Source organism: Dicentrarchus labrax, unplaced genomic scaffold (genome assembly GCF_905237075.1).
Source record: "Dicentrarchus labrax unplaced genomic scaffold, dlabrax2021, whole genome shotgun sequence".
Classification (NCBI taxonomy): Eukaryota; Metazoa; Chordata; class Actinopteri; family Moronidae; genus Dicentrarchus; species Dicentrarchus labrax.
Window position 1 is genome coordinate 21,268,944 of NW_026136722.1, and position 23,281 is coordinate 21,292,224.

Genomic DNA, 23,281 nt, shown 5'->3' on the forward strand with positions numbered 1-23,281 from the left:
AAAGACTGCATGTGTCCTGTCCTTTCCACTAGGCTTATTCCTGGATCCCTTTTTTCTGGCGTAGCCTTGCCCATCGCTGCCAACCTCCAGGTCCCGCTTCTGCATCACCAGTTTTCCTGGCCCATGGACTTGACTCCAGCATCGGGCTTCAAAAGGAGGGCTGTTGCCTCCTCTTCACCAAGTGGAGTTAGAGAGATTGCCAGGAGCCCTCCTCCCTGCTCACCCTCCTTGTCTCCATCATCTACTTCATCTGATCCATCTTCACCCTTGTCAACGTCCTCCTCTGCCTGCGCCAACTCATCAGTTTATCAGAACCATGTAAAAGATCAGACCCAGGGGACAGAGGTGGCCAGGGTGTCCTCCACTTCTGCCTCTCTTGCAGCGCAGTCTCTATCCACACCTACACCCAACACCCCCTCGTTGGATTCCTTTCCTCACACGTCAGTGCAGCCGAGTGTTGATTGTGAAGAAGAGGACAGGGAAAGGGAGATGTATGATCCGTTTCATCCAACTGAGGGAGTGAAGGAGGAGGATGAGGGGGAAGGGGAGAAATATGACCCCTTTGACCCCACTGGTTCTCCAGCATCAGACGCAGATGACAGGAGTGGCAAAATGAGGGGGATGAAGAGAAACACTGTTGAGAAAGAGGAAGAACCTCCAGATTCCACTGACACGTTAACTGACCTGCCAAGTCCAGGTCTGGCCACCCAGCTCCCTCTGAGGAGGAGGGTGGACTGCAGCACCACCAAAACTGGAGAACAGAGGGACTTTGCAGACTCTGATCACTCTGAGATAGAGGAGGGGGAGATAGTTGCTGCTGCTGACAGAGATGGAAGCAATAAAAGACCAGCTGGAGAAATCCTCCCCCTGAATTCCCCCAGCGTCTCCTTCTTTGGTTCAAAGCCAGAGCGCATCCTCCGGGTGCTGGACGGAGATGGCTTTGTGTCCGTACGTACAGAGGGCTGTTGGGAGGTGGATAGGGAGCCTGAGGATGAGCCTGTGGTGGGAGTGGAGGATCTGAGACGGAAGCTGGTCAGCAGACGGAAAGAAAGATATCTCTCTTTTCCTGCTACTTCCCCGCTCTCTCCTCAGCCACCACCTCCTCCCTCCCATCCTCCAGCCTCTGCACCCTCTTCCCCTCTCACGCCTTCCGTAGAGCAAAGTAGCAAGAACCGCAAGCCCTCCAAGAGTTCCAAGGACCACGACAGACAGAAAAGCAAGGACAGGAAGGCTGGGGAGAAGGAAGAGAGAAGAAAAAAGAGAAGAAAGGACAAAGAGGGAGGTCTGGAGAGAAGCAAAGAAAAGGAGCAGGGGCACAAGGAGGTTAAGGGAATGAGGAGCAGCAGGAGCAGCAGCCGGAAGAGGAAGAAAAGACGCCACAGCAGCCCAGAGGCCTCACGATCCTGCAACTCTTCAGGAAGAGGGGGCCACACTAGACACTCATTTTCAAGCCTGTCTGAAGAAAGAAACAGAGAGAGGGAAAAGGATAAAGACAGAGACAGGGACAGAATTAGAGATAGAGACAGGGATAGGGATAGAGATAGAGACAGAGAGAGGGATAGAGACAGAGGAAGAGAGAGGGACAGGGATAGAGAAAGAGAGCAAAATCGCACCAGTAGTTGTAGAAGGGATGAAAGAGATCGAGATTCTAGCTCTCGAAAGAAGGAGATGGAGAGGAAGAGAAGACAACACTCAAGCAGCAGAGAGCGGGGCATTTCAAAGACGTCAAAAAGAAGCAGGGAAAAGAGGGAAGGGGACGGGGACAGGCAGCAAGAGAGGGAGCGGCGAAGGGATGGTCGCCCTGTAGTCCCACCATCTATCCAAGACCTCAATGGGTCTGACCTCTTTGCCATCAAACGAACCATCACAGTCACCACGACTACAACCACCACCACCGTGCCCGGCTCTCCAAGACTGGCCCCGACCTCTCCCTGTCGGCCCACGCCAGAATCTGATAAGCCCCGCAAGAGGAAGAAGAAGAGAAAATGGCACTCAGCTGGAGAGCTGGAAGACCGGGGAAGTTGTCACAGCCGATCACAGTCGCTCTCACCACTAAGGTATCACAGTTATGAGTCTGACCACTATTCAGACAAACTGGAGATCGACGTGTTGTCTTTGGATGGTGAAGCTTTGGACTCAGACTACCCATCTTTGGAGGATACACCCCCTGCTGCCCTGCCTCCAGAACCACCTGCCCCCAGCCCCAAAGCTAAAACGGGCCCCAAGACCGGACGATACCACCCGAAAAAGAAATCTCGCGCCTTAAAGAAAATTGGCCAGTCTGAATCCTCGTCCTCCTCTTCCAATAGAACCAAAAGCAAATGCCTCTCCTCACTGACTGTCACTTCAGGCTCTGCCCCCGTCTCATCTGGCCTCCCCTCAGCAAAGCGAGCCAGGAAGATAGGAAAGGACAAAGACCGGGACAAAGGCAGCAGAAAGGATTTGGGTCGCACCGGCAAATCCAAGAAAGAGAGTGCTGGTAGTCGGAAAGGCAAGCTTCAGTCCAAAGTGTCTGTGCTAGTGCGGGAAGGTGTAAGCAGCACCACAGGGGCTTCAGTTGGCTCTGGAAAGCTTGGCATGGACCTCCTAGGGCCAGGAGGTACAGGGGGCAGTGCTGGGGGCTCTGTGGTGGGTGGCTCAATTGCTGTAGTCTTCTGCAGAGACAATGAGAGCAGATCTCCATTCCTCAAACCTTGCTCAGAGCCGCTGACGCTGGCCAGCCGCAGTAAAGATTTGGCCAGTATAGGAAAGCGAAGCAGCCTGGCAGCCCCACCACCATCATCCTTAACCAGTCCTGCAGGACTGAAATCCAAGAAAACAAAACCAAGCTCCATTACATCCACTTCCTCCTCTGCCTCCTCCCCCTCATCATCTTTGGCTACCAAACGCCGCCGTCGCCTGGCCAAGAAGACAAGAGAGAAAGGTGGAGCTGCAGGGCTTACGGCTAGAGACGGCAGCCAAACACAATCATCTGAGGGCTGGGGTGGAGCCTCCTTAGATGTTCAGTCAGCCACTGGGGATGGGAGCAAGTCAGTCAGTCCACATACTGGCCAAGCAGGTCCCGCACCCTGTTCCTCCTCCTCTTCCTCCTCCTCATCATCCTCCACCAGTGTGCCCCCACCATCCTCCTCACCACCCCACACGCCTCCACCCTCTATGGCTCCTTTGCGAGACACCAGAGAGTCTTCGCCAGACTCCCAGACTGTTGACAGCAGCTGTAAGACCCCAGACCCTTCGTTCCTAGCCGAGGACTGTCCAACTCAGACCAGCCCCACACTCCCAGCTTCCAGTCCATCCAGCCTGTCCACCCCCCAGGGAGCTAGCCTCAGCATCACCTTGTCTACGCCCACTGCCAAGCCCCCTCCTCCAGATGACGCACCCAAATCCCAGGCCTCACCTCCTTGCTCGTCGTCTTCGACAGGATGCAGTCTCACTTCCCTTTCTCTGCCTCTGTCTTCGTCAGACCCTTCCTCCTCCTCTGTGTCCTCCTCGTCTGCTAGTAAGCCTCCTCCTCCTCCCCCTCCAGCAGCGCCCGCCCTCCCATGGAGTTTGCAGACTGGGGTGGACTGCACAACCGGAGGAGTCCTAGCATGTGAGTTCCCACCAGAGATGTAGAAAAGTTTGCCATGTTCTTATCAAACATTCACACCTTGAAGGGACTGCACTATAAAGTTAAAGGTTATTTTTCTAAGAAATGTACTTGAAAATAGACTAGGGCTGCACAAATAATTGAAATATTATGACATTATGGCCAAGTGCAATATCCAAATGACAGAAGCTGGATTTTTTTGGTAAATGTAACATGTGTGACAAACAGCACTATAAAGAACTGTGCAGCAGAGATGACCTTGCCCACTAATCTTGTCATACAGAAAACATAAATGTTTTAGTACAGACCCTGTATGTTTCTTTTTTGTTTTTTTTATGATGCAAAAGTGATTTCCACACTCATTGTGAGTTTATCTATTTATTTATGGTGCATTTGATGGGGACAAACAGACAGATTGAAAACAGTGATCCAATGCAGGTATCATGGTGTCTATAGTTGGTGCTAATTTGCAACACCTGTCACTAGAATGGCTTTTATGAAAATAAGAGGTTAAGACAGTTAAGAGTAAACAACAAGAGGATACATTTAAAAACTATACCTGAGATCATGTTTAATGCCTATTTAATTAAGATTTGGTAGTAGGGGCAAATTTCAAGGTTCAGGAGGCGATTTCTGTAAATTTGCTCATCTGACAGAAAATGCAATCTGAGCAAAAGATGTTTCACAGAATGGGACTATACAGTTGACAATTGAAGCTGCTCTGATGGATGTGCTGCAGCTTTGGTAGTCTCTTGCTGTATTTGCACAGAGAAGAAATTATATTGCAATCACAATATCTGCCAAAACATGGCTGGACGGCCCAAAAAATATTGTGATTATTTTAACAAATATTGTGATATGATTGGCAATTAGTGGATCATTAGTGATCATTTTTACGTCACAATTTTAAGTTTCACTGTTTAAATTGTGAATATATGACTTTTGTTAGGGTCTGTACAACAATAACAAAATAAAAAAAATGTCTTGCATCTGGAGAACAAGATTGGTAAGCCAGGGAATCTCTGCAGCACTACATTATATTCCTGTTTTAACACACATTATCAAAAAATTACAGTCACTTGGCAATTATGATAATATATAAAACAAAATAAAAGTCACCAAAACAGGCAGTGCTTGTTGTTTTTACTAACAGACTCAGATTGTTATTTTATGTGCCGGAGCATTATTATATACACAGATGGACCTTTTGTTTAACCAGAAATGTCGTCGCCACCAGGCTCCATATACAAATTGGTAATTTAACTTATATATCATTGTAACATCATAACTTCATTAAAAGTGAAGAGAAACTAAATAAAACCCACCAAAACCATCTTTATTAGTCTTTCCACTGTTCCAACAATCACCAGCTGTGGTTTGGTGGAAATAAATCCACAGTTTCAGTCATTCTACTCAGCTGCACATGGAGCAGACCGTCTATGGAACAAACCACAGAGAGGCTGCGATAACACACAGGCAGAGGGAGTGGGACTCAATGACTTCACTATACCTTTACCTCTCTTTTGCAGGAACATCTGGATCACATTAAATACCTTTAAAATAAAATACCATACCTTATTTTACTGACTGCTATTAGTTTTTGTTCATTTGTTTATCTTAAAAAGACGACTTCAGAGACTTGTGCTGTATGTGTAGTACAGGAGTATTTCTGATGGGGAAAGAGGAGTAACTTTGTTCTTTATTGTTTATCATCATAAGTATCTGTCCATTATTAGGCTCTTTGGGACCACCACCAGGTCAAAGCTTTTCTTTCATGAAGAAGTTTTACAAGATCATGCGTTACATATTTCGCCCACATCCAGGCGCTGTCTCACTCAATCTTTCTCTCCTCCTGTTATGCATTAGTATTGTATAGTTACTGTGGCTGCTTTCACATACTGTATGATGGCCTTAGTTCTGCTGTAGTGTAAAAGGCTTGAGATATAAGTTATCCCAGCCATTCAAATGAGAGCAAAAACACTGAATGTTGGCCAGCATTTAGTGCTTATATAGTTTCTATTAGCACTTTCACTCTGACTGACTTCCGGCGTCACTCCGTCTGCATTCAATTATTATTATCAAGTATTGTTCCCACCTAGGGAGGAGTGAATGTTCCCAAAGTTTGACCAAAACACTAAACATGCTTGATGTCAAATCCTATTTTAAAATACTCCTTAAACAAATAGAAATCAGAATAAATAATAATCAGATGTTGCATTGTCATGTATGTTGTGTTATTGTATAACCCTAATGATCTCATTCTTCCTTCTTTCTCAGTGACTGCTCTGCTCTTCAAAATGGAGGAGGCCAATATCGCCAGCAGAGCGAAAGCACAAGAGTTCATTCAAGCAACCAGCCAGGTGACTGTCTCTCTGTCTTAAGTTCTCCTTTCTACATTTGAAAGGAGTGTTTTATATATATGTTATTAGGAGAAACCTTAAAAACAATATTTCTGTAATCTAGCTTTGTCTGTCTGATTCTTTATATTTGAAACATATTTTGTTTTGGCGAGTTGCTGATTATTCGTCAAAGTAATTGATTACTTTAAGGATTACTGTGCGATTTCCATTTTGATGTTTGTATAAAAATGTGTTCTCCACCATTTTTAATATTCAAAATGAATATGCATTAATGCATGGGTTTAAATAAGAAAAATAAACCTAATATAATGAGACTCACCCCCTATAGTTAGGTCAGAGTTCCAATTTTTAAAACAAATAAAAGGGAACCTGTGACCACAAAATCAAAGTAACCATCAAACAGCATTTCACATACCATTGCGCTATATGCACACCAGTAATTCAATCCAAAAGTGGTTAGGGCAGGAATAGAGTCAAAACAGGAAATAGTATTGATAGGGTTGTAAACATATGGTAAACTGTACCCCTTTACCACCTGGTTCGGAACCAGTACCTGATCTCAAACTAGTTCTTTGCGTTTCAACCTTGTTTGCGTGGTCTAGAACCAAGAACCTTACAACAGGACCCCAGCAGTCTACAAAATAAATTCTGTCATATAATCAAATGTTTTACTATCATGAGCACCATCTCTTTTCTGGTACTTTATTATTTTGCTGTGCAGCTACAGAACAAGAATATCAACCGACCCACCCCCTCTCAGGCCTTGAGATTTTGGGGATTTTGAGATGATTCAGTCTGTGACTAGAAGCAAATGTGTTGCACTTAGAAATTAAGTATTAGGGGGAAATTAATTCCAGTCTGACTGTGTCCTTACTTTGTCTCATGTCTCTCATGCAGATCCTCTCACAGGCTAATCAGAGCCAGTCACAGCAGCATGCCCCTCCCTCCTCAGCCTCTTCCTCCTCCTCACAGATTCCTCCCCCTCCTTCTCTTCCTCCACCACCGGGTCTGAGCCCAGCCAAGTTCATCCTCCACAGCTCCCTCCCATTAGTTGGCTGCACCAAAACTCCACCCTCTCTCCTGCACCCATCCATAGGTGGTGGATGTGCGCAGACTCCGCCCCCTATCATGCCTGTGGGGCTGTCGGGAGTGACTGGGAGCTCTGGTGACACTGGATGGGACAATGACAGCAAAGACCCTGACAAGGTAAAGTTGACGTTCATGGAGAGATCAGGGCAGTTGCTCTCCTTTCTCAATTCAATTCAATTCAATTCAATTCAATTTTATTTGTATAGCGCCAATTCATAACAGAAGTTATCTCAGGACACTTTTCAAATAGAGCAGGTCTAGACCGAACTCTTTAACATTAATTACAGAGACCCAACAGTACCACCATGAGCAAGCACTTGGCGACAAGGGCAAGGAAAAACTGCCTGTTAAAAGGCAGAAACCTAGGACAGATCCTCCGGCTCTAGGTGGGTGGTCGTCTGTCTCGACCAGTTGGGGTGAGAGAGAGAGAGAGAGAGAGAGCAGAGAGAGAGAGCGAGAGACAGACAGACAGACAGACAGGTGCACAGCAACAACAGTATTGGCAATGGCAGTCAAGCAGGACCATGGCAGGAGGCTCCACCAGGATCGATAAGAACCTGCGAGACGAGAAAGCACAAGAACTCCGGGGAAGAAGTGAAGTTAGTAACATGCATTAATGGGACATGAATGAGTGCCACAACTGGAAGCTGGTTCCACAGGAGAGGAGCTTGGTAACTGAAGGCTCTGGCTCCTGTTCTACTTTTAGAGACTATAGGAACCACAAGTAGCCCAGCATTCAAAGAAAGTAATGTTCTAGTGGGGTAATAGGGTACTATGAGCTCTTTAAGATATGAAGGGGCCTGACCATGAAGAGCTTTATAGGTGAGGAGGAGGATTTTAAATTCTATTCTACATTTTACAGGGAGCCAATGCAGAGAAGCTAGTACAGGAGAGATGTGATCTCTAACTGTCTGTCAACCTAACTGCACACTGTAAAGCAACTGGGGATTTCTCTTTATTATTAAAAATTGATTGGATTAATGATGTTACATTTTTCATTCTCACTTTTAAATGTGTTTTGGAGAAACATTTGTATTGATCACACTGTACAAAGTAGAATAATTAACCCAACCAATACCAATTTGTACTTCACTACAGTTTCAATGTGTAAATCTGTAGAATATGTCACAGACATGGATATATGATAGAACTCAACAGCTCCTGTATCTGTTTCGGATTAAAAGCTCTGTTGCATTTTTGTAGATGGAATCAATTCATATGTTAAATGGTAAATGGACCTGTACCTTTCTAGTCTTCCGACCACTCAAAGCACTTTTACACTACATGCCACATTCACCCTTTCACACACATTCACTCAGTGATGGCAAAGCCCATCAAACAACTAAACTAACGCATTCATACACATTCACACACTGATGCGCAGCATCAGGAGTAATTTGGGCGTCCATATCTTGCTCAAGGACACGAAGAGATCGAACCAACAACCTTCCGATTAGTGGACGACCCACTCGTCCTTTGAGCCACTGCTGTCCCGTATAATAATAATAATAATATAATAAGTACTGTGGAAATGTACATTATGCTAATTTTATCAAGACAACGTGTAAATGGAGCAGGAGCTGAGTTTTTTATTAACTGTGGAACAGTGGAAATTAGAAATAAAGGGCTCCAGATCTTTGATAAGTCTGTTTTAAAAGGCCAGTTTTCTCTGCAGTTGAGGTAAATACATTTACAGAATTGTAGGATGTGTTTTATTGATGTATCTTTTTTTAAAACTTGTGTAGCACTGTGTTTTTAAAAGCACTGTAAAGATTAAATCGATGTTTAGAGTTTGCTTATGCTGTTGTGCTGACATTTATATCACTCATTAGTTGGTTTCCCCCATCGTTGTTGATGATTGGTTCATACTGTGGGGTGTTGGGCCTGCATTTTAGAACCACTGTATTAATTTAGCATGTCTGTTATTTGAATTTCCCAGTACCTGAAGAAGCTGCACACCCAGGAGCGGGCAGTGGAGGAGGTGAAGCTTGCCATCAAACCATACTATCAGCGCAAAGACATCAACAAGGACGAATACAAAGACATCCTCAGGAAAGCTGTGCACAAGGTCAGCCTCAGCACACGCATAGTATAGAAAAACACTAGTAGTTCACAGTAGTTAAATGTTAGTATATAGAGTTTGCTTAAAGGCACACTATGTAGAATTTTTAGTGCTGTCAAACGATTAAAATATTTTACATTTACATTAATGTCAAAGTTAACTCGCAATTAATCGCACATTTTTATCTATTCTAAATGTCCCTTGATTTCTTTTTGTCCCATTATTTTTTCTCATTTTAATGCTCTTATCAACATGGACAAGTGGATCGGCTTGCTTTGTTCAAATGTTGTTTTTATTGAAAACAACATTGGCATATACTGTAGTGTTCAGTTTCACACTAACATTATCACTTGGAGCAAATAATCTCTCACACAATGTAACATTGTCCATCAATAAAAGGGTGAAAAAAATACTTTGTCACACAAACAGCCCCTTCAACAGCCCTTTCTAAGGGATCAAAACAGGGCGATACAAAATAAAATTACAAAGTGCACATGTAAGGTAAACTAGGACTCAGCCTATAGTGCAGTTAAACCATGGCTTAATACTTTTCTCAAGTTTGCTTTGAACATAGCAGTCAGGCTACTGCTCTTTATTCACCAGAGGCTCAACCCAGCCTCTTATTTCAGAAAGAATGAACAGTAACGGTTACCAATAAAAGGTAAACCTACTACTTCTTTGCTTTGAGCCAGTTACTCAAACAGACAAGCCTGTTGACATTTTCAGACAACAAGGAATCTATCCATTTCGGCATCTCGCGCTCGCCATCCACTCAAAACGTAACCTCTACTACTCTTAAAGAACTGTTGTTCTGTTTCCGGTCTAGCTAGATCCGGTGTGGTGTTGTAGTTTTTCTAACGTTACTAGTTGTTGCAACAGCATGTGAAAAAACTACAAAGTGTGCTAGGCGTTAATCTCACGATACAAAAATTGACGCTGTTAAAATGGGTTTGCATTAACGCCGTTAATAACGCGTTAAACTGACAGAACTAAGAATTTTCCTAAAAAACAATGTATATTCATATGAATCATCACTTATGACCCACTGGCAGTGTGTGGCAGTGTTTGTCTGCAGACACCTTGCATCCTCTGTCTGTATTTTCTTATGTTGCTGTGTTCTGGATGTTTCTGGGCATTGGTGTGTAGCCCCCAGCCAATAACACGGATACACAATCATTTTTGGGACAAATAAATTATTGGCCAATAATGGGAAATGTATATAATTATGAAATATTGGGATAGCATTTGTAGAGTCAGAACTGTTGTTGTTGTTGTTGTTGTTGTTAGCAATAGTTATGTTAGTTAGTTTTGGTTAGGCCAGAGCTATGGAATATTAAATCATCCATTTTGCTCACAACACCTTTGCCTTTCATACCCTGTGTCAAAAAACTACAGGTTATGAACTACAAATTGTGTGGAGGTGTGGCCATGAAATCACCAGAAAATAACGTTTTATTGATCTGATTCACTGCTTTGTTTTCACCAACGCTATTGCCCCTCCTCATTCACTTTATAGTTTGCTCAACCACCGCTGCTGTCTCACTCGTTCTCTGTCATTGAGACGGCCAACTTTGAATGGTTACGAAGAATAACTGACAAATCCTGCATAAAGTGCCTTTAAAAACAAGTCAATCTGGCTGATAAAGCAGCACTAGTGTCTATTCCTACTACACTCCTAACCCCATGAACCAAATGTAAACTAATATCCTTGTTCTGAAAGAGGCTGTTTAATCACACTGTCTTTCTCTCAGATCTGCCACAGCCGCACTGGGGAAATCAACCCTGTCAAGGTCAGCAACCTTGTAAAGTTGTACGTCCAACGCTACAAGTACTTCCGGAAACACGGACGCAAAATGGATGAGGAAGAAAGGGATGACCGGGAGCCAGGAGCACTGCATTCCTCTGCTTAATAGGAGACATTTTAAATTCGTCCCCCCACAACGCATTCTGCTCAAGATCTGGGCCATCCACTGTTTTTGTCTAATATTTTTTTGTTTTCACAGCCCACCTTGTCTACGCTTTTATGTGATCTTATGGAAGTCTATCATTATCTCTGTGATCTCACTGTAAATATGTCTCACATAGAAAATGTATCATGTATACAATGTTCAGGAAGTGGATGCTATCATGCACAGCTGTGTGATCTAATACAGTCCAGTACACCAGCCCTGCCATAAATACTACCTTGGTGGAGCTTCTAGGTTTTTGTTGATCCTGTTCATTAGAAGCTTCACAATAGTGGTACCAACTGCAGGGCTATTTTTTCAATAGCATTGGATTATGTGTTTGTCTACCCCATCCCCATGTATGTCATAATCCAGGCTAAGGGGAGATGTAATATCCAGTTGCATACACCAAAATATGTTGTACAATACTGTAAGGACACTATACCACTCCCCCCCTGCCTCTCTGTGTCTTTACAGACTGTATGTAAGCTGGAGCTGTCAGTTAGTTGGACAGCTGAATGATTCAGTGATGGTTCAAATACAGACACTTGACCTCTCAGTTCTTTGATTCGGCTGTCTGTGTTTTGTGTGCATGTGTTACTGCGGTTGAGGAAGTTGCTAAATATCTTTATAAAATGACTAGACCAACGAAATATAAATGTTGCTTGAAAACAGGTACACAAATGAATGGTTCTGTCTGTTTTCTGTATTTGCATTACATGTCCTCAAGTGCTAATGGGATAAATCTCAATAATCATTGCTGGTGTAAAAAGCGTTGGCTTGAGAGCATAAAGCAGTGCAATTATAGGTAGACTAACTGTCTGTAGTAATCCAAAAAGATCAACAAAGGCTGAGTTCCCTCGGCTATTTCAACAGAATTTATTGCACATTAAAAAAAGTTAATAAAATAATTTTTCGGTATGCTTGTAGCCTTTATAGTATAATTTCACCATTTACCAAAATGTAATAGTATTTAAAGGCATGAAAGTGAAAAATATCTTAGGTGCAGGTTTCTGAGGGATATTTAAACGGTAATCCCACCATAAGAATGGATTAGTGGTTGTATAGACATTTCTTCTTAATTTAAAAACAATCCTATTACCCAAACCAGTGGTTCTCACCCTTTTTGGTGTCAAGGACCCCCAAATTGATACACATTAGACAATGGACCTGTATTTGTTAAGATGTAGTTTTAGGGATCCCCGTCTGATAAGAATTAGGTATTTCATAATTGTCTATACCAGTGGTTCCCAACCTTTTTCCTTAAGGGACCCCTCATTATTTATATATTTTATAGATATTTCATGTTCTATTTAAAATTATACAGTGAACCTAAATAGTATCACACAAGAACTGTTATTTGGATTTCTTGTTTAGGGAACAATTACAATCCTTTGTCTGGATAATGTATTTTTTTTATCATTTTCATCAACATCATGCATACTTACAAGACTTGTTTTTTTTGTTGTTTTTTTGACAAATTCAGTGTTTTGTTTTCCCTGGCATGTGGCCATTGTTCTATTAGACAATTTACATTTACTTTTCTTCACAGAATTGAACCAAATGCTGACATATAGGCCATCTGTGTATATTTTTAAAGTTTTCTTATTAAGCCTTAAAATCAAGAAGGCCTCACAACCTCCCATGAAGCTTTGGTGACCTCTTGTGCATGTCCTGATCCCCATGTCCATATAAAGGGAATGAAAACCTTTTCCTATAGAATTCCTATTGGATTTTTTAAAAGTGATGGGAATCTTAAAGGATTCTTTTTAAAAAGATGAAAATCCTATATATAGGACTTTTTCACTAGGGTTAATGTAAAAATGATTTGGGTTGAATTATTGAGAATTAAGTATTTACATCTTAATCACATATGCTTCAGAAATAAAAATCATATGTTTGACACTGCACTTGAACTTTGGTTAAAATCCGCTCTGATACAGTATCACCAGCTTGGTGGTGCTTTGTGCTGCATTGACTCTGACCCGCTGGTTTTACGTCAGGTGACTGCGATTTACGGCAGCCCGCCATTTTACTTGCGGAGAACAGCAGCAGCAGCTCGCACACATTCAGCTACCTGTCGCCACACGGTCTGGGCGCCCAGCGCGGTCCGCTTTTAAGTTCATTGTTGTACACTTTTGCGTTAGTCATTTTGTCCAGGAGACCGGCATATATCATACCCGCGTTCCTCTGGTCCATTGTCTGACATTTGTCCAGGCACTGGAGGAGAGAAGGTAAGAATCAAACTCGTGGTTCCTTGTTAGCATAGTTAGCTTGATGGCTAATGCAACGCTCTACTGAATTCTCGATACTAGCTAACGTTGCGGTGTTGATAGTTGGTTAAGCTGTTGATGCTAGCCGGAGTGCTAACCATTGTTGTATAGTTTCTATCTTTAATGTATACGCAGTTTGTATGTAAACAATAGCGTGAGGCTAGTACGGTAGTCGTCGATAAAGACAATAATTAGCACATGAAGCTAACCACCGTGAGTGCTTCCGCTGTTGGTGTTGGCCTGCCATCTATTGCTAGAAGCTTGGAACGTGTCCGGTGTGCTATCATGGTTATGGTATTCATTAAGCCTCTACTGGTTGTTTAGGTGAAAGATGACGCAGTTTTTACCCCCAAACCTACTGGCCCTGTTTGCACCGCGGGACCCCATACCTTTCCTGCCCCAGCTAGAGAAGTTGCCCCATGAGAAGCATCACAACCAGCCTTACAGTGGCATCGCACCATTTATCAGGCACTTCGAGGTAAATATTTAACCATGTTTAATGTTCGTGTTCATTGTTTTATGCACATTTTCTTCTTAAGTGCTACATTGAATATGCACTGATATTCCCTTTGTGATCAGGACCCCAGAGATGCCCCTCCACCAACAAGAGCAGAGACCCGGGAGGAGCGGCTGGAGAGAAAGGTAAGTTCCCCAATCATGGCCTGTGAAGATGCTGCTTCTGGCTGCCGATGCTACACATGTGCTATGAGACACTATTGGCTTTCTGTCTATAATCAGAATACAACACTGCAGTGACTTAACAAAGAACAGTTCCCTGGCTGGTGTATGTGGTGATGAAACCTTGACTCCAGTAGCATAGTAAAAGTAATTGCAGTTTCACTGACTTGATCATTGTCAGCAAAAGGCACAGACTTGATGAAGGTTGTGCTTCAGTTCTTACAGCACTGATCTGAAGTTAGTTATGGGCTAAAAAACATAATTCACTTACTACTTTTGACCAACATTGACAAGACAGTTGAAGTCCTGTGTAGCGAGAATAGCTCAACATTTGACACACTGAGCAACAGAGTGCAAGAGATTTAAGGGACGCCATCGCTATGTTAAAGTACTGTAGCAGAACTCAATAGCGTGTAATTGAACAACTGAGATTAGTAAAAATACAAATGCTTACAGGAGAGAGCTGTGAGTGCTGGAGCAGAACAAGTGTAAGTTTAAATGAATTTCGGGTAATTATTTGCTGTAAAGAATAATAGGACAAGTGTAAGTGGTTTGAGCTACAGCAGCAAATCTACGCTGCTGGCAAACAAATGATACGCTGACTGTAGCACATCAGAGAGGGTCACATCTTTTGGTCAGTAGATGGCATAGTTATGTATTGGTTTATGGGCATAATGCACAAGATTACATTTTTGAATAGACTTGTGCAACATAATCCCCTTTGACCAGCTGTAGTGAGGTTTCCTCCCTGTAATGTTGTCTTACCTTTTTTAACATTAGCTGTTGCAGGTTTGTTTGGTCATATACGCTTCTGTCTGTTTTAGTAGTCCTATTATCTCTCATGCTTTAAGGTATTTTGCTCCTTATTTATTCATCCAAGTTGTTGGTATGAATTCACATTTAAAAAAAATATATAGCAGAGATGGGATTTATCCAGATAATTCCAGATTTATGTTGGCGTTTGCAGAGGAATTATGTTCAAATAGTTTTGGTCTATTTTGCTTGCATTGCTTGTACTTCACAGTGAAAACAGCAGTTAGCACAGTTGTGTTGCTAGGGATTCATTTATTTTTACATTCAGTTTGTTTCACTATCTGTGGCAGAAATAAGAGCGAGAGAGACATGTTATCAGCTCACTAGGATTGTGTTCCAGCCTCAATACCTCCTCCTCAAGATCCTCAATACCAGTTACACTGGTTTTGCAGCTGAAGCTATAAGACAGAAGACTGTAGGGATAAGATAAGCAAGGTTTGATTGGTCGGAGCAAATAAACAACTGTCTGATGTAGGGAGAGACTGTTGGTCAGATTGTGTGTGGCTGTGGCTCAGAGGAAGAGCGGGTCGTCCCCTAACCAGAAGGTTGTAGGTTTGATCCCTGGCTCGTGGTGCCACATGTCGAAGTATCCTAGAGCAAGATACTAAACCCCAAATTGCTCCTGATGCCTGCATCTGTGTGTGAATGCGTTAGTTTCTCTTCGATGGGCTTTGCCATCACTGAGTGAATGTGTGTGAAAGAGTGAATGTTGCATGTAGTGTAAAAGAGAGAACTTTGAGTGGTTGGAAGACTAGAAAGGCGCTATACAAGTACAGGTCCATTTACCTTGCTGCAGTTTTCCAGCAGTTAATGGGACTGCTGCACATAGACAGGAGCAGTGATCCCAAGCAAGCACTAGCATCTTCATGATACATTTCCAGATATCTCTCCCCAGTGATTGACCATTTCCTGCAAATCTTTTGCTCATACAGAGGCGAGAGAAGATTGAGAGGAGGCAAGCAGTGGTGGAGACAGAACTCAAGCTTTGTAAGTTTTCACTAAGGCATACACTACAAACTCTTTTCACTGTATGTGGTTTCTTGGCTTCAACTAATTATGCTTTCCTTACTGCATTTTGTCAGGGGATCCCCATAATGACCCCAATGCTCAAGGAGATGCCTTCAAGACATTGTTTGTTGCGCGGGTGGTAAGTATGTTAAAATCACACATACTTTTCCTCCCCAAGTTTCCTTACACAAGCTCTGTGGATTAAGCAAATATGATTTAATAAGTGATTATGTCCACTTGTATTTTGTCTTTGTTCTAGAACTACGATACTACAGAGTCCAAGCTTCGTCGTGAGTTTGAGGTCTATGGCCCCATCAAACGGGTACGTTTCACTGATGTTTCTCTCTTGTCTAGACCTATTAACTTATTTAGTTACTGTACAAACTACACTTTAATTACACCCACTCATTCTATATTGTAGAAAACAGCCCTTGATTCACATTCCCATCTAGAACTCTTACAGATAGACTGTTCAAAACTTAACCTGAAACCTCAGGGACCCATGACCAGCAAGGACAAAATATCTGTTTACACCTGGTATTAAAATGCCATCTGTATCCAGACACATTATCCATTCAAAAAAGCGGATACGGCAGAAATCTTACATTACAGAGCGTCAGTGAACGCACCACTGCAGATGTCACTAACGTTATTTTCGGTTTGGACACACATGCGGCGCACTTGAAAACTGAATCACGGGTGAGTTTATGAAACGTACTGCTGATGGCCACCGCAGCAGTTACACTGTCTTAACGAGAGCAGTCAAGGGGGCGAGCGTGTCGCGGTTCTGTCTCTCTGATCTGCGACAGGAGACCGTGGACTTTTGTGTTGCGATTTCGGTCTCAGTTTCAGAACCGTTACAGCCCTAATAAAGATTATATGCATTAACAGCAGCTCAACTGCGCAGAGGACATTCTCAGTAGTTGTAATTGAAATTGGATATGAGCATATGTCATACACAGAACTCAAACATCTAAATGCACAGGAAAGGCTGGTGAAAGCCGGTGTAACACAACTCGCATTTATTTTTATATTTAAAAAAAAAAAAAAATAAAATTGGTGTTTGATTAAACTGTCGTTGTTTTTGTTAGAAGGTTGTGGTTTTAGATTGCATGACACTGACATTTGTGCTGGATGGTATGAAGATGATGGTAGTTTCACTGTATATCAATGTATATTTTATTTTTTTTGCAGGACTCTACCTTTTTTAATATATAGGTTTTTAAATGGTTTATTTATGGTCTGGAGTACATAGCATATAAACGCATTGTGTATACTGAATGATTCATTTACTAGAGGGTTTTCTTGGCCCCATAAAATGTATATGAAGAAATCAGACTGTATTGCAGATTAGTATTAGTAAGGGGGGGTATGCAGTTAGGGCTCCCCTGTCAATACACGCTGCACAGCTTGCCCTGACTGGGGCACTCCTTAAGGCAAAATCACTGCTGCTTATTGAAGAGTTACAGCAGGTGTTTCAGCTATGCTCGGCTTCTGTGCTGAAAACACCGGTATGGCAGCATTAGTTGGCATGCACATGATGTGATGTGTAAATGTACAGGGGGTGTTACACGTGTGTGTGTGTGTGTGTGTGTGTGTGTGTGTGTGTAATGATGAATCACACAGCTAACCAATGTGCCCATGCCTGTTTGTTCCAGATTTACATAGTCTACAACAAGAGGACGGGGAAGCCTCGGGGCTATGCATTCATCGAATACGAGCACGAGCGAGACATGCACTGTGAGTACCACTGTACAGCGTTGAGCCAAAACCTTTATTTATGATCACATGTCCACAAAGACTGACCTCTGTGACATGCAAGGTGGCTCTTCAGTTGAACCCTCTTTCCTTTACTCTATGTAGATATTTATATAATGATACTGGGGTGGTAGCTTTCTTTAACACCCCACTGCCTAATGAGCAAATTAATGCTTATGGCATCAAAGGAATCAGAGTACATCTTAAAGACGTATGTTGCATGTTGAAATCCGAGTCTGGTGGTTGTGTGATGTGTGTCTGTGTTTGATGCGTGTCATCAGTTGACCGATAGTCATGAAGGGGAACTGCTTCATTCAGTGGGGCATCATGGGAAAAGTAGGAGGACTGTCTTTCATCTGTGAAGTTGAACATCTTTGCCTGTCAAAGGGCACATTGTCTTTTAACTGTTAGGCGTTGTAGCTCTGTGGAAGAGCAGCTCTCCTGGTTGGACTCTTAATGGTAAGCACAAGGTCAGGCTGGTCACCAAGCAGTGAATGGGTTTTATTTTATTTTTTTCGACTAGAAATGTGTCATGGGCTGTATGGAAACCCATCTTTTGTGTATGATTAGGTATTGAGCTTGTTTGTCTAGTTTTTATTGGTGGTCTTCAACCCTGGTCATGGTGAGATTAGTTCAACGTCACCACACTAGTGAGATATTTTAAGCTGCTGGTGATGCTACAGTGAATAACAGAGTACTGTCTTATTAGACAAGTGAATGGTGCCATCTAACACAATGACACCATTCTGGGATATTTGTGCCATCAGCTCTTCAAGACCAGAGTTGCTAAATCACAGCAAGCATGTAGTCATAGCAGGGGGTGAACTGAGGGGGGATGTGGGGCTAAACAGTATATTAACTGTGTGTTGTTCTCATTGCCACTGCAGCCGCCAATCTGTGATGGCTATTGGCCAGAGCTGGCTGGCAGATGATGATGGTTATGATACATCTACACCCTACTACCACAGCTCAGTATATGGTTGGTATAATGGGTTTGTATGATGGGTAAGATTTCTTTCCACCCTCCATCTCCTACATAGGGAAGAGGAGCTACGTTCAATGGGTAAAGCGTATTTCTATGCAAGCCCTAAAGAGCTTTCAGTGCAATTACTACTACTTGGATCTTAGGCTTTGACCATTGAACGCACCCCTGACTACTAGAGTATTAATGTTGCCCAATGATTCTGCCCTTTATGTGAAAGCCACCTCAGGTCACTGAGGGATCACACTTTGCAGTAGCAACTTAGCTGTATAGAGGGCCACAAGGTCAGTGAACAGGAAAGACAATCCCACCGGCTTCTGGTGGAGTTTGTTGTGATTAATGCTGTGCAGGTTGACAGAACTTGTTGCAGCTCTTCAGAAAAATAGTCCTATTGCTTAGTACTACATTGCAGTAATGTGTAAATATATCTTGGCAGAGAAGCCACCTATCTAAACACTTCACTCCTATCATAATAGAGCTTGGAAATTATTTATTTTCCTTCAAATGTTGTGATAATGTTTTAAACCAGTGCAAAAAACGCCTGAATGGTCATATCAAGATTTAAACTAATGTAATAATTCGGGGCTATACAGCTGCTTAAACCAAAAACAAGCCCTGAGTCACTTGAGTTAACAGAATGCCTCAGAATCTGTGATGACGTTTCACACAGCAAAACTGTATGGGTCTTTTAGTATTTAAAACACTTAAAATGAATAGAAATCCTAAATCCGTTGAGTGAAAAAACTCTTTGGTGTGTTCATTAGTATTGTGTAACTGTTGGTAGCTTCTTGTCTGCAGGTGAGTAACTGGTAAAGTTTTAAAATTATAACACCTCATCATGTCTGTTAGGCTCCAATATTCTGCGATATATATGTGCTAATTAAAAAGCCATTGCAAGATGTAAATAATCAAAGCTAGGTATTAACTCAACTGTAAACAGCTGCCTGTGCATGTCAATCCATACTGTTGATACGATTAATACACATTTCTTTGCCAGTGCATTCCCCAAACTGCAGTAAGTAGTAGTAAAACCTTAGGAGGCTGGGCGGTTGTATTACTGTAATACAGTTCACACACCCATTTTAACCTAGAAAAAGTTCAAATCTCACCTACGGTTGGTGCATAATACTAAAACTAATCCATCTGAGCTGGCTTTAACAGAAAAGGCAGATGAGGGGAATTTTCTTGGTAATTCTGCTAAATGGGCTATTCATACATTATTTATTCACTACATAACTTAAGTTAGATACTAGTTACTGTAGCCTTACAGATGAATTCATAACAATAGTATGGTCAAAGAAATAGTTCCTACACTTTCAGTTTATGACATGTTAGTGAAGTTTAGACACTGTACGCCCTCAGTTTAATATTTCAGGCCACTTTAGATCTCAGACATAACAGCGTTAGGAACATGACTTCATTGAATTCTTGGTACAAAAGTTCTTTCTCATTAGTTGGTTGGGGTTGTGATAACACAACTCCTGAAAGGAAGGTAGCTAGTTCTTTATTTATTTATTTTATTTGTTTTATTTTATTTATTTTTTACTTTTTCCAGTTGGTCAGTTTTGGTAGGACTGGTGGGGGTTTGGTAAGGCCCTATTATTGGATGGGATGTTGTCATCCTTAGTGAACACTGGAAGCGGAGGGGTTCTGGTAAGGCCCCTGATAGAGGTGTTGTGACAGTATGTGCATTCTGGTGCTGAGGGGATTTTGGTAAGGCCCGAAGACTGGGGCAGAGACTTTCATAAGACCTGTAAGTGAGGGATCATGGTAAGACCATCAACTGTGTAGAGTGAGGGAGTTTGGTAAGGCCCTCAGATTGTATATGTGAGGATTTGGTAAGGCCCTCAGACTGTATGCTATAACTGATGGGTTTTGGTAAGGCCCTCCTCTTGGACTTGAAGGTTTTACCCTCAGGGATCATCACCACATCAGACCAGTGTAGCAGCCAGGATGAGCCACCTGGATCTCGCCTTCCATCATACAAGATGGATCTAAAGACTGTTGTGTGGTATAATGGGATGAGGTGTGGGGAGTGTACATGTGGTTGGAAATGCTCATACTCCTGGTTGCTTCCATCATGTTGCTCCGTTATGAAGCTTGTAAAAGGTTTCAGTAGATTAAAGCCACTGCAACAGAACAGCCTACTGTCATAATATTGGACGGAAAGTCCTGTACTGTTACAGTGTTATAGTGCAAGATAAATATAATTTGGCTGACTAGTGATGTGCTGTTCTGTGTGTGCACAATCACTAATGTATTCTTAAGCTTTTGTAAGATATTAAAGGTTAAAGCAAGTGTCAGGACATGGTACAAGCTGTAGATTTTACTTATTCCGAATCCAAACACGAAGCACACTGCTTGCAATCTTGGAATATATATTTGTCACAGCTAGTGAATTCACTGTTACACAATACAATGACGATAACAGCAGTGCTTTATTGTAAATAAAAACCGTGTCAAGTGTTCCAGCAGGTTGGGTTAAGTACAGCAACTGTTTTAAGACTGTCACACTAACTGCAGGTTGAGTGTTTTAGTTTGCCACAGTCAAACCTGTGTGAGAGATCAATATTTATCAAAATGTCTCGTCATTCTGCGTGTTTAGTATTAATATATTAAGAAGCTGCACTCTAAGTAAATTGGAAGTCTAATCCACGCAATTCTGCGATTCCTGCCGTTTTTAACCAGAACGACTTAAAATGGCTGGGTAGGTTAATGGTGCAGCTAAAACGTAACATATCAATCACTCATCGGGTGGAAGGAAGTCTACTCCCATTATCCTTCGGCTTTTACCCAGAGAGCAGCCATCTCGGCCTCGCCTGCTCCTGGTCAGTATAACGATGCACTGTTTGTTTCCTTGGCCACATTGATGTAGTCGTACTACTATCTCACCTCTTGTCTTTCCTTTCCCATTCCTCTTCTCCAGCCGCCTACAAGCATGCGGACGGGAAGAAGATTGATGGCAGAAGGGTGTTGGTGGACGTGGAACGAGGACGCACTGTCAAAGGATGGCATCCTCGCAGGCTAGGTCAGCAGCCTCTTTTGTATTCACATTAAGTTTTTATTTCACTATTGGAGCATCTCTAGTAGCAATGCATCCACACACCAAAGCAGCTTTGTGCTTTTTGATGCAGTGCTGTTGTGTCTGAACACAACCTGACTGTAGCTCAAAGGGGTGTGTGGACTTGACACGTTTAACTTTATTTTCTGGTTTTTCTTGGTTTTTTTGTAACTAGGTGGTGGATTGGGTGGCACTAGAAGAGGTGGAGCTGATGTCAACATTAAGCACTCTGGCAGAGATGATGCATCACGTTACGATGATCGCCCCCTGGGGGGGTGAGTACTTTCATGGAAGACCTGTGGTTTTGTACAAAAGTGTGTTCTGCTGTGTATAACAGTCTTTGGTTTATCCTGCTCATAGTGATCGGGAGCGCGGAGACCGGAGAGAGCGCAGCCGGGAGCGCGACCGGGACAAGGACAGAGAGCGCCGGAGGTCCCGATCCCGCGAACGACGCAGACGTACCCGTTCACGGGAGAGAGAGAGGGAGAGAGAGAGACCGATTGGAGGGGGAGAAGACACTGGAGTTAGTAGCCGGCGTCGAGAGCGAGAGAGGGAGCGTGGGGGGGCAACGGGAGGAGACAGTAGGAGTAGAGAGAGGAGTAGAGAACGGAAGAGAAGGAGCAGGAGCCGAGATCGCAAAAGAGACAGGGAGAGAGGCAAGGGACTGGATGGAGAGGAGGTCAGCCAGGGAGATGGTGCCCCTGAGGGTGGGGAGCGTATGCTGGAGGAACATGAAGGAGAAGTGGGGGAGGGTGTGGAGGAGCGCAGAGACAGGGAAAGAGAAAGGGACAGAGACCGCAGGCGCAGCCACAGGGACAGAGACAGGCGCAGGGGAGACCGTGACAGAGACAGGGAGCACAAGAGGGAGCGCGGGGACAGAGAAAGGGGGGACCGCAGAGAGGAGCGCCACGGCTCCCTACGAGACGACCTTGGGCCCCAGGATGACATTGGCAATGAGGATGAAGGAGGAGCACCGCCCCACATGGAGGAGTACAGTCAAGACGGGATGATGATGGACCAGCAGTCAGTGCCATCGGGTGACGGCTATGGCTCCAGTGAGAATGGCTACAAGATGGAGGCACCAGGAGATGAGTACTGATAAGGTCCCTCTCCCAGCGGGCCCCCACTCATAAATAAGTTGTTTCATACTTAAACATGGCCCATAACTGTTTATCAAGGCACAGGAAGCCTAAATGATGTTGGGGCTTCCTCAGCACCAGACCTCTAGCTAGCTTTCTCCTATCTGTAAAGAACCTGTTGAAATAATTCCAATTGATACTGTTGCACACACAGTTGACACATAACTGATTTTGATCTCACTAAAGTTGCAGTTTTCCTGTTTTGCCCAACTAATCCGTGCCACTAAATGTTTTCAGATTACCTTAGTGATTCAAGATAGGTTTGTATGTTTTTGTTTTTTTCACTTTGCTTGGGATGAACTGTGTAAACCAGAGCTCTATTTGTTTTTAGATGGGTAGATTGTGTTGTCTTTTATTTACAGATTCATAAAGCAGTTAGATTGTATGCTCATTTGGACCCAGTGACCAATTTCTGCTCAATGTATGTGAAATTGAAGGAAATGTAGTATTATGTGACATTTGAGGGCTGTTCTGTTTATTCATTCTGGAATAAAAAAAAAAAGTAAATTATATCCGTTTGTTA

At 43.0% G+C, this 23,281-nt stretch overlaps 2 protein-coding genes across 2 annotated transcripts; both read left to right on the forward strand.

Annotated features, from left to right (window-relative positions):
- The first annotated feature begins 36 nt into the window (after positions 1-36).
- scaf1 (SR-related CTD-associated factor 1) lies at positions 37-11,605 on the forward strand. Its single transcript, XM_051386833.1, has 5 exons — positions 37-3,592; positions 5,867-5,949; positions 6,847-7,155; positions 8,978-9,106; positions 10,852-11,605. The coding sequence occupies exons 1-5, from the start codon at positions 124-126 to the stop codon at positions 11,008-11,010; spliced, it is 4,149 nt and encodes a 1,382-aa protein (XP_051242793.1). The 5' UTR covers positions 37-123; the 3' UTR covers positions 11,011-11,605.
- A 1,471-nt stretch (positions 11,606-13,076) lies between these two features.
- On the forward strand, positions 13,077-23,268 carry snrnp70 (small nuclear ribonucleoprotein 70 (U1)). Its single transcript, XM_051386928.1, has 10 exons — positions 13,077-13,280; positions 13,644-13,797; positions 13,899-13,961; positions 15,743-15,797; positions 15,893-15,957; positions 16,078-16,140; positions 17,477-17,558; positions 21,485-21,586; positions 21,795-21,894; positions 21,980-23,268. Exons 2-10 carry the CDS (start codon positions 13,651-13,653, stop codon positions 22,716-22,718), a joined length of 1,416 nt encoding a protein of 471 aa, XP_051242888.1. The 5' UTR covers positions 13,077-13,280; positions 13,644-13,650; the 3' UTR covers positions 22,719-23,268.
- Positions 23,269-23,281: the final 13 nt, after the last annotated feature.

Excerpts from the sequence above, each read along its gene's own strand:
- scaf1 (XM_051386833.1), top strand. The coding sequence starts at position 124 with ATGGACTTGACTCCAGCATCGGGCTTCAAAAGGAGGGCTGTTGCCTCC. Across the intron at positions 5,950-6,846 it reads TCATTCAAGCAACCAGCCAG|ATCCTCTCACAGGCTAATCA; the intron begins GTGACTGTCTCT and ends TCTCTCATGCAG. Across the intron at positions 7,156-8,977 it reads ACAGCAAAGACCCTGACAAG|TACCTGAAGAAGCTGCACAC; the intron begins GTAAAGTTGACG and ends TGAATTTCCCAG.
- snrnp70 (XM_051386928.1), top strand. The coding sequence starts at position 13,651 with ATGACGCAGTTTTTACCCCCAAACCTACTGGCCCTGTTTGCACCGCGG. Across the intron at positions 13,962-15,742 it reads AGGAGCGGCTGGAGAGAAAG|AGGCGAGAGAAGATTGAGAG; the intron begins GTAAGTTCCCCA and ends TTGCTCATACAG. Across the intron at positions 15,958-16,077 it reads CATTGTTTGTTGCGCGGGTG|AACTACGATACTACAGAGTC; the intron begins GTAAGTATGTTA and ends TCTTTGTTCTAG.